This window comes from Plasmopara halstedii, assembly GCF_900000015.1.
Source record: "Plasmopara halstedii genome assembly, contig: Scaffold_555, whole genome shotgun sequence".
In the NCBI taxonomy this organism is placed as follows: domain Eukaryota; phylum Oomycota; class Peronosporomycetes; order Peronosporales; family Peronosporaceae; genus Plasmopara; species Plasmopara halstedii.
The window spans coordinates 1,021,598-1,032,124 of NW_020187475.1; the positions used below are offsets into that span (position 1 = coordinate 1,021,598).

Sequence of the window (10,527 nt, forward strand, 5' to 3'; positions counted from 1 at the left end):
AATCAGGATCTTCCTTGGCTTCTCAAAGCCCTTAGCGGTCGCTTTTTACGACCAGCTAGCCTGGCTTGCATACACGTTCTGTGTTCAAGAACACAGAGCTCTTCGGGGCTGGGCTTTGCTGCCCTCTACTTTGAGGCACAACATAGCTCAGTTCTTCCCTAGTAGGACATTCGCACCTACTGGGCTCTCTCGTTTCCCCGCGACGGACCAGACTGGTTAGAGGCGGGACGTCGGTTCGATGAATCTTTACGCGCCTTGCGCAGGGGCCAAACAGTCCGACGGTGACGGGTGTATCCACAGACCAAACACCGTCGGGTGTTTGAACGCTGCTCGACAGCTCGGAGCTTCATCCTCTTTCTCAGCAAAGCTGAGATCCATTAGCTTAGGTCCGCTCGATGAGCGCTGAGGGTGTGCATTCCAACCAAGTCGTACCGACTTAAGGCTGAATCCCTTCAATACCACATTTCTCGCTTCTTTAAACGAAGACGGATGCACACGAAAGACTTCCATTCTGGCCACGCAAGTGCGGAGGTTCTCCATAAAGACGGCCACTGAGACCGCATCGGGGAGTAGATCGGCTGCCATCCCGGCAATGAGAGCTCGCAACTCATGGACAAGCCCACCAATTACTTCTTGCCTTGTCGGACGGCAAGGAAACGCGATCGCACGCGATATGCCTGGTTTAGCGGCGAGAACACTCACAGAAGCTGCAGCTTTCGCTCCTTCCAGGAGGGGAACGCCGCTTCAGCCGAAGTACCGAACGTTGGTGCCCATTCTGGCCCTCAGCTTCATAGCTCGGATATAGCTCGCACCACGCGCTGTTGCTCGTTCTGGAGCATGGCGGTGCCATAGCCATCTCAACCTCTCTCACCAAGAGCAGATAATTTTGTCCATCCTTACCCTCGAAGGTCTTATCGCTCACCATGAACAGCCTGGATCGGGAAGAGTCATCCGTCGTCGACAGTGGCGATATGGACGCAGTCTATGCGGACATCATCTCTTCTAGGTGCTCTAAGCGAGCATTTATAGGTAAAAAACGCCTTTAGGAGCGCTCTTATCATTTCAGGTCCTTGCGAAGCAAGGTGTTGCTCGCACTCAAGAGGGCCAAGCAGGGACATCAGCTTATAAAGCCTGCCCTGCATTTCTGGGGGCAAATAGGAGAATTGCTTCGCCCCTACTGAAGATCAGTCGTAAGACTTAGGAGTAGATTGACTACGAGTGCTACCAAGTGCAGCGGGGCTACGGTAGCTCTTCGCTTAGAGGAAAGCTTACTCAGGTCACTGACCTTACGCTGCATATTAGAACCAGTACAAGTGTAGCGGATTGCAATCCGCTACCTCCAAGAGTTCCCAGACCCCTAACCAAGGCAAATACACCCTTAGCCGCCTACATCTAAAACCTTAGGTTTTCCTATTCAAATAGTGAGACCCAAATAAATGCATAACTACTGGCAGTCCCACAATGTAGAGTATTTTTTAGAACGTCACCCTTTTTTAGGAGTGCGGTCACGTGATCAAGTACGACAGGTGGCAGATGGATGTAGTCAGACTAGCTAATACGCTGTTGCCCACTACCATTTTGACAGCACGAACACAAGATAAGATTGTATGGTTAAACGTTATAAATATAAATGCTTGCTCTGACTAAGATTGAAATTGGATAGCATGATTAATCGCTATGCTTGCTCTGACTAAGCTTTTCCTTCGCCAACGTTTGATCTTCGCATTCAGTATGATATCATACTTTAGTATAGAGTCTACTACAAACCTTTATAAACCTGTACTGGACTCCAACATTTTATCGCAAAAGTGTAAGATAAAGCTAGTTGGACTCCAAAAACGTATATATTATCTATTTGATTGAGTCGTGCTCTTTCTGTGTAATTGATGTAGGTCTCACAATTGCGGCTTCTCCGGCTTCTTCTTATAAAGTGTTGAAGGTTCATTTTGTATGACAAGACGATTAAAGACTATCCTCTATTCTTATTCGTGGTCAGAAATAGTGGAACTCCACTCCATACTGATTGGTTTATTATAAAATCCATTCAGACTACAGACAGCCAGCCATTCGGGTCTTATCCTGCTGTGATGCTTGCGACTTCACGCGCTTCAGAGCTGACGCAAGCGCCATCGAAACTCTCGTCATCTCCGTCTTCAGCTTTTCAGTCTACAAGATCACCATTGAAATGCGAAAAGAGTAGTCAGGATGAAACTGCTACTTGTCGAGTCAATGGGTTACTTCCGTTTAAGGCACAATGCAAATCAGCTGTTGCTTTGGTAAATGAGCGTCGTATTGATTTTGTACGTGCGAAGAATGTGCGAATAATTGGTCAAGTAGATGGCAAATTTAAGGAGAATAGAGTTCAAAAGGAAGAGAAAAGGGAAATTACCAGTGTCGAAGCGGTTGAAAAGGTGCTTGCATGGCACCAATCGCGAAAAATTGGTCCAGGTTTTGCCAATTTGGGCAACACGTGCTACCTGAATTCAGTGTTGCAATGCTTGACTTATACTCCTTGTTTTGCGCAATTGTTGTTGGACAAGGAAATGTCTACGTCTTTTGGCACTAGTTCGTCTAAATTTCATAAAGTTGGACATCATGGCACTCATGGCAATAACTTTTGCAGTGTGCGTGCCATGTCGCGATTGTTGCAATTGGTACACGGTAATAATACGGTACGTGTATTGCAACCAAAAGAAATGGTCATGAATATACGACACGTTTCTAAGACTTTTCGCATTGGTCGACAAGAAGATTCGCACGAATTCTTTCGTCTTTTACTTGATTCTATGCAGCGTTCGTGTTTGCGTCGCGCGCAAATTAAAAGTGAAAGTCACGTGGCAGCGAGTACTACATTTGTGCATCGTATTTTTGGTGGAAAATTAAAAAATTGTCTTAAATGTGCCAAATGTGGTTTTGTGTCGGAACGATATGATGATTTTTTGGATTTATCATTAGAAGTTGCATCTGGTGTTAATTCAATTATTGGAGCGTTGCGCCATTTTACAGCAACTGAAAAACTGGACGATTACAATGCATGGAAATGTTCGCAATGTGGTCAACGTAGTCGTGCTGAAAAGGGACTATCTATTGCCAAATGTCCAAATGTACTGATGATTCAGCTCAAGCGCTTTGATGTCATGTCTGGTAAGATTAAGCGACATATTGAATTTCCACAAATGCTGGATATTGCAATTGGGATGAGTAAAAATTGCGATGATTTGCATCGAAAACGAACAAAGTACGAATTGCATGCTGTCCTTGTCCATGCTGGTTATTCAACAGATTGCGGACACTATTTTGCATTTGTCAAGGGTTCGTCCGGACAATGGTACGAAATGAACGATGATTCTGTACGATGGGTTCGTCTGGAGACGGTGTTGCAACAAAAAGCGTACATGCTCTTCTATTCGAGGGTGTTGCCTATGTCAGAGCGTATCAAGACAAAAGAGGAAATTAAGGAAAACACTCAATTGTCACGGCCGAAGACAAGCCAGAATGTTGTACTCAAGACAGATGTGCGTACAGTCACGGAGCTAGACATGAAGGGATTTCTTGCGAGTCTTAAGACACCAGTGGTTCCGTCCACTCCTGCAACTGATAGAGCGTTGGTCACGTCGGATACCATTTGCAACACGCAACAGGAAACAGTTGAGACGTTTAGGGTAAGTCAAGTCGAAAGTGGGCGAAATGATGATGCTGAGCGAAATCAGTACTTTATATCACCCAGTTTTACCGGTCGTCTAGGGCGAATTTCTCGATTTCACCCTGCATTGTGGACCAAATGTCCGCAACTTGGGATGAATCATAGTGTTGCCGAGATGTCGGATGCCACAAATGTGACACCAAGTGAAATGTCTGCACCTTCAGTTGCCACTCCTGTTGCACCAATCAAAATGTCTTCATGTTCTCGGGTACCATTTGATCCACAACATTTGAAAAATGTTGGTGTACGTAGTGCGGCATTGTTTGGGCGTACGGTGGACAAGTGGACGGGTGAGACGGACGTTGAATCTTCTGAAACGACAAGTGACGAAGCAGTGGACAAGACATTAGCCGTGCAACATGATCGTGTACTCAACGCATTAAAGCAAGAGGAATGGAAACAGCGTAATACTCGTCGACTGGACTATTGGAACGAAACTTTAGATGTTGGCAAGATGAAAAAGGTGAAAAAACGGAAAGAATTTGTGCCGAATCAAGGTCGTGCGAATGTGTTTCAAAAGACTTTAATGCGTCAGAAAGATGAGGTGAAGCGACAACGAACAGTCTAGTGGAATGTTTGTCATTGGTACACAATAGAATGTGTTTACTCTATTTTTGCATGGTAAAAGTGTCCAATTTTGACAATGTGACCATATTTTATTGTGACCTTTTGTTATTGAAGGGGCGCAGTGCAACAGGGTAAAGTTGCCATGGACACTGATATGCACGAGATTGTTGCACATGAGCAGTCAAGAGTGTTTGTAGATGCTACAAATGATTCTATCTCGACTATTGAACGAGATGACCCAGCAATTGACGACGAGAGTGAGGAAGCTGTTGCCACTGATGACGTCGACCAGTCGTCGTCTGCTTCGACAGATGCTATGGTCGAATTTCTCCCACTTTCTTCCGAGCAGGTTGAACATGACGCTTTTCTAGTGCTCGTCGTGTTGCAACCTGATTCTTTGCGGCATCGAGTGATGGTCACGGCTCAGACAACTGTTGCAAAGTTACGGCAACTTCTTTGCACCGATTTACAGTTGGCCCCCGAATCTGTGACTTTTCCGGACTTTTGTCGATTGCGTGATAATGAAAACAATGTACTGCTATCTTCTCTTGGGATTCAAGCCGAGTGTACCATCGAAGCTTTTGTAGCGAAATCACCCATTTCAAACGATTATATTATGCCTGAGCGTTTGCAGGTTCAAGTTTACAATGGTACGAAGATGTGTGTTTGATTTTACTTATAAGATACTTATATATTGATATATGATGACAGAGGAGACGAAGTGTACCACTTGGATAACCGTAAACATTGAAAAGTTTGTAGGTCGCAAAGTGTACCTTGGAGGGTACAAACATCGAAAAACCTTGCAACTTTATCATCATGCTTCAACGCAGGTTTGAAAAATAGTACTTTGCTTTTTCTTCCTTTAGTTGTTGACGATTATTCTTTTTATCAATAGACTGATATACTTGAACCTCGTGGTCCACATGGTCCACTTCGTTATCATCGAGATACTCAGACGCAGATCCTCGTCACATGCTCAATTCAAACAAAACGTGAGTCGGGAACGCAAATGTCTCGTCGGGATCTTAAACTTGATGAAGCATTTGATTATCAGATTACAGCACATCCATATTTTGATTCGTATCAATTCGAAAGTCTTCGAGAAGATTCCGTGCTTGTTATTCAACGAATGTGGCGAGGATATCGAGCTCGAGATCTTGTGTTTTCTATGCTTGAGCAACGTCGTCGAAGTAAAGAAATCAAGACTTTAACTAGTTTAGATGCTCAAGCGGCAGAAAAGAGTCGTAAAGAACGTCAAGTCACTCGTCGGATGCATCCAAACTCTGTCAATGATTTTGAAAGTCTGTACAATGAGTTAGCAACGTGGCGTCAGCATGAATGTCAAAAAGTTCGTGCACAAACTCATTTAGATCAGAGTGATAAACAACGTGCAATTGATGGAATTTTAAAGAAAGAGACCAAGTTACTTCAAACAATTGACCGTTTAAAAGTTACAGCTACAGAAGGAAATCGAAATCAGCAAATTGAATCGATGATGCAGTTTATGGCACGTCCAAAACTATGGCAATTGAGTGATGGTGGGATTCAAAACGTACACACACCTTTTACTATCCGTGCAAAAGAATTAATGGATTTGTATCATGGTCTTCGGACTCCACTCCATTCGGTTGACGAACGTTTAGACATGTTACTTCATATCAAGTGGACAGTTCAAGAATTTGATTGTCCTTTGACACGTGAGATTATCGAACTTATTGATCGTGAAGCTGATATGCTTCATCGTGGACGGAAGGAAAAGAGTTTCGAAGGTTTGCGGAAACGTCTTACAAACCTTTTCTTACAATTTCTTGAGACACCTGAATTTAATCCAGAAGCGACCGCACTTAAGCCTGCGCGTACTTAGAATTCTTAAGTTATTGTCCCACATTTTAAAGTCTAGATCTCTTAACTTTTCTTTCTCTTTACTAAACGACATGACATCTTATAGTAAGCGACATAAAGCGATAGACGTGAATGAAGCTACGACGATTCATGTCTTTCCTGTACTCACAGCAGTAAATCTCGTGTGTCACGAATGCTTTCGTACCAAAGCTACCGAGAGTTTACTTCGTATGATCGATGCATTTCTAGATACTTTTTCTCAAAACTTGACTTTATCGACAGCGTATAAGAAATCAAATGGTAGTCTTCGATTACTTCAGTATCTTGCTGCTCGCGAAGTAAAAACAATGGATCCATATCTTCGACGTTGGGAAGTTAATAGTGTTACTGGTGAAATGGGTGCTCGTGGTGATCTACAAGGTTTACAATGGGTCATTCAAGAGTATTTACCAGGTGAATTTCTTACTGAAGTTGTTGCTCAAGCGTTTGCAAATGGACATGTGAATATCGTGACTTTTCTATGGAAAGAACATCGTGATATTGTGTATTGGGGAGGCATTGAATTAGTTGGAGCCATACGAAATCATCACGATAATTTGATTGCTTGGCTTCGAGAAAAGGTGGAGCTTCGATTTGAATATGCTCAGCATGTTGTGAAACATGCAGCAGCTCATGGAAATGTAGACGTTGTACGGTGGTTGTATGAAGAATTTAGCGTCGGCATTGCAGATGCGCTGAGTTCAGCCGCCTCTTATTGTCAGTGGGAAGTTATGCGCTGGTTAATCTTGATCCTGCTCTTCATACGTCAAATATTTTTTATTTGAGTTCGACACATCATGGGAATTTAGACATGATCAAGCTGTTGTTTGAACGAAATTTAGTCTCAGATCCGGTAGCGGTTGTGCAATCCGCTGCTGCACGTGGTCATTTACATTTGATTCAATGGCTTATTGAGAAAAAAAGGATCACAAATACTGGGGGATCGTTCTATCTTGCAGCAGAAAATGGTCAATTGGATGTACTTAAGTATCTACATGCGAAAAAACTTCATGCAGAGTCCGATCAATTTGCATTGGATGCAGCTGCAAGTTCTGGATCGCTTCAAGTTGTACAATGGTTACACTACAATACTCAAGCACATTGTACTAGTCATGCAATGGATGTTGCTGCTGGAATGGGAAATTTGGAAATGGTTCAGTGGTTGCATCATAGACGAACTGAAGGCTGTAGTTCGTTGGCAATGCACTTTGCAGCACAGAATGGACATCTTGAGACTGTTAAATGGCTTCATGTTAATCGAAAAGAAGGTTGCCATGTTCTAACAATGAAGAGATCAGCAGAACACGGGAATTTAGAAATGGTTTAATGGTTACACGCGAACAGACACGAAGCATTTGAACTTGGTGGTGTGATGGATTCAGCAGCTGCATACGGTGATTTGCGTCTCTTGCAATGGTTTCATGAAATTCGTGACGGAGGCTGTACAACTGCAGCCATGGATCGAGCTGCTGCAAATGGTTTTCTCTCTATAGTCCAGTGGCTGCACGAACATCGTACAGAAGGGTGTACACAAATGGCAATGAATGAAGCAGCCAAGAATGGCCATTTGGACATCGTGACATGGCTACACTGTAATCGAAATGAAGGATGTACTACAATGGCAATTGACAGAGCAGCTGCGAATAGCCATTTGGAAATAGTGAAATGGCTGCGTTGCCATTGTAAATTACGATGTACTCCTTTGGCCCTCGAGTTACTGTTTAGTAATTCGAGACGTTTAAATACTGCTGTATTTCTTTACTCTGAATTTCCCGAATGTCGTTCATTTCGGTTAAGACACGAGTTTGATGTTGCATGGCTTGAAATCCTACAGTGGCTACTTGATCGCACTCCTGGTGCATTAGATGGATGTACATTGAAAGCAAAATCATGGAATTGGCACGTTTGTGATTGGCTTAAGGATAATGGTTGGCGACTTGTAAGCAATGACGACGTATTTTCTTTCTGGAAACGGTCATGATAGTTATGACAGTTTACCAGAAGAACATACTTTAAGTAGCTGTTTTAGCCAAGACACAGTATAGTGGTATCCGAATTCGGTGCTGCGAAATTGCGCGGTGAATACACATGCATTTGGTTTGATCTCAAGCAATACTTATGATAACAGGCATATCATTTGATCGTTAGCAATACGAAACCTCGTGAATACAGGTTGCAACGTCTACACTCACCTATTGTCGATAAGCAAAGGAAAATTGTACTGCGCATAAACCTCTACTCCTCGTGAATTTGCCCAAAAATAAGTTTGAAAGGCTAATGCAGTGGTCTGAATTGATATGTCATGCTACTGTGGGGTAGAGAGTATATCATGGATCCATTCTAGTGTATCCAATTTATCTTGCCCTGTTGTTGTTAAGGTGGTAAGCCGAGATTACTAGCAAGTGTCAAAGAGCCCGCCACCTTACCTCACTGACTGACTCGTCGTTTTGCTTATGGTATTATAAGCTTTGAGCCTCCTGTCTGCAGCGGTAGATCCGGTAATGATATTCTCACAACAATAATTCATCAGGAGCTCAAGTAAACATGGGCTTGCAAGGTATCACGGATCATGTCGGACGTGTACCGAGGACACTTCCCTGTATGATTTCAGTCTGGTCAGCGCAAGCAAATACTGTCGTCCAAGCAGGTGAAACAAGAAGTCACATTGCAACTTCAGTTTGGAGGACTATAGTGAAGAAAAAAAAATGGTGACCACGTTTTTTTAACTCAAACGTTGATCAAAAAATTCGTTACACAGTTCGATTAGTAAGCCTACAAGTGAGAAAAGTCGATGAGATGGTTGACCAAGCAATTATGGTGTAATGGACATTTGGTGTGGTCAGTGGATCGGCACACATTGCTAAAGTCCTCAAACACGATACAAATAATATTTCAGGGTTTTCGCTGCCAAGCTTCAGGTTGTCGACAGATTGGAATCACGCTGTGCCAATTAATATGCTTAAGGTCGTGCCAAAGACAAAATGCGAAGCACGGAATTTATGGAAATTGACGTGTATGAATCACGTAAGTATTCATGACGTGCATGTCTGCATCTTTTCACGGGATGTCCCATCAAAAAATGGATGGTAATGGGACTCAGCATATAGAGATCGTTCTTACTGTATTTCTAATGTTTCGTTGTTCATCACAATTATCTTTGCAACATTGTTTAGTGACTTCAGCTTGAGCTAGGAACGGTACGTCAAAGTAAATGGCGATTGGCAAGCTTTAGCGCTAGACAGACAGCAAACCTATAACTCTGGAGTCCGGTTGGCAAGGAGTGCCGAACAGAGAATTGGGATTGATTAACTATAACGGATAGCACACGATATAAATTTCTTCGCGAATATATCAGAACTAATTGTAAATAGGCCAGAATTAATAGATTCAGGTTGGCTAGTCGTCGTTGTTTCTTTGGGCGTTGGTCTTATACAAGTCACAGATCATAATAAAATGCCAGTCAGAACTTGGAAACGATGCAGCCGTGCTTTTTTCATGCCACGATGACGACTACAGGCCAAGGCACAGTACTTAAGAGAGCCTGTTTGAGGACAGAAAGTTTGATTGTTGACTGTGTGAGCCCATTTTTGAATTAGCTGCGATTTCACTAAATAATCAAACGCAAACTTGCAGGATGGGGAATGTTGTTTCTCAACGAATGATACTATCTTGTTACATTATGATCGACCGACAAAATAAACACATGCAGTTGCTTCTGCGTCAGCAAATTGAATGCTGAAGAATCTTTCGCTTTAGTCCGAACGAAGCAATCGATACCCTTTCTGCTGCGTCTCAGTTCCCTCACTGACACTTTGGATTGGGGTGTCCGTATTCGTGCTTGGAGCCGTGGAACTACTGCTTGGTGTGCTGCCATCTTGCGACCCGAGCGTGGAAATAGTATTATCAGTCGTTGCCGCCGTAGCACTTCCACCATCGTTAGGGCTCGCTGTCCCTCCAACCACATTAGCACCAACATTGGTACCGGCGTTAGGGCCTCTGTAATCGTTTCTACTGCTGTACAGCCCTCCAGGCCCACCATACCCATAACCGGGGCCGTTGGGCCAAGCACCTCCAGCTCTAACTCCACCATAGCCATAACCCGGACCTCGGATTCCAGCCCAAGCTCCACCATAGCCATAACCCGGACCACGCATTCCAGCCCCAGCTCCAGCATAGCCGTTACGTTGTCCATACATCCCAGCGCCGACTCCACCATAGCCGTTACCTTGACCATACATCCCAGCTCCAGCTCCAACTCCAACTCCAGCTCCGACTCCAACTCCAACTCCGACTCCAACTCCAACTCCAACTCCAGCTCCAACTCCAACTCCAGCTCCAACTCCAACTCCAACTCCAGCTCCAACTCCAACTCC

The 10,527-nt window shown here is 43.7% G+C and overlaps 5 protein-coding genes across 5 annotated transcripts in view; 4 read left to right on the forward strand and 1 right to left on the reverse strand.

Annotated features, from left to right (window-relative positions):
* Positions 1-2,087: 2,087 nt before the first annotated feature.
* Positions 2,088-4,271, forward strand: PHALS_11730 (ubiquitin-specific protease; the record flags this gene model as incomplete). The annotated part of the gene is made up of 1 exon (XM_024727143.1): positions 2,088-4,271. One exon carries the CDS (start codon positions 2,088-2,090, stop codon positions 4,269-4,271), a length of 2,184 nt encoding a protein of 727 aa, XP_024577749.1.
* A 141-nt stretch (positions 4,272-4,412) lies between these two features.
* Positions 4,413-6,137, forward strand: PHALS_11731 (iq and ubiquitin-like domain-containing; the record flags this gene model as incomplete). Its single annotated transcript, XM_024727144.1, has 3 exons — positions 4,413-4,920; positions 4,982-5,103; positions 5,169-6,137. 3 exons carry the CDS (start codon positions 4,413-4,415, stop codon positions 6,135-6,137), a joined length of 1,599 nt encoding a protein of 532 aa, XP_024577750.1.
* Positions 6,138-6,207: 70 nt separating this feature from the next.
* PHALS_11732 (Ankyrin repeat-containing domain) lies at positions 6,208-6,939 on the forward strand (the record flags this gene model as incomplete). The annotated part of the gene is made up of 1 exon (XM_024727145.1): positions 6,208-6,939. One exon carries the CDS (start codon positions 6,208-6,210, stop codon positions 6,937-6,939), a length of 732 nt encoding a protein of 243 aa, XP_024577751.1.
* Positions 6,940-6,965: 26 nt separating this feature from the next.
* PHALS_11733 (FOG: Ankyrin repeat) lies at positions 6,966-8,135 on the forward strand (the record flags this gene model as incomplete). Its single annotated transcript, XM_024727146.1, has 2 exons — positions 6,966-7,422; positions 7,507-8,135. The coding sequence occupies 2 exons, from the start codon at positions 6,966-6,968 to the stop codon at positions 8,133-8,135; spliced, it is 1,086 nt and encodes a 361-aa protein (XP_024577752.1).
* A 1,771-nt stretch (positions 8,136-9,906) lies between these two features.
* Positions 9,907-10,527, reverse strand: part of PHALS_11734 (Hexapeptide transferase, conserved site) — a gene marked incomplete at both ends in the record, with an annotated part of 694 nt that continues 73 nt past the window's right edge. The window contains one exon of the mRNA XM_024727147.1: positions 9,907-10,517. Within this exon, the coding sequence (XP_024577753.1) occupies positions 9,907-10,517 (611 nt within the window). The remainder of the gene's footprint in view (positions 10,518-10,527) is intronic.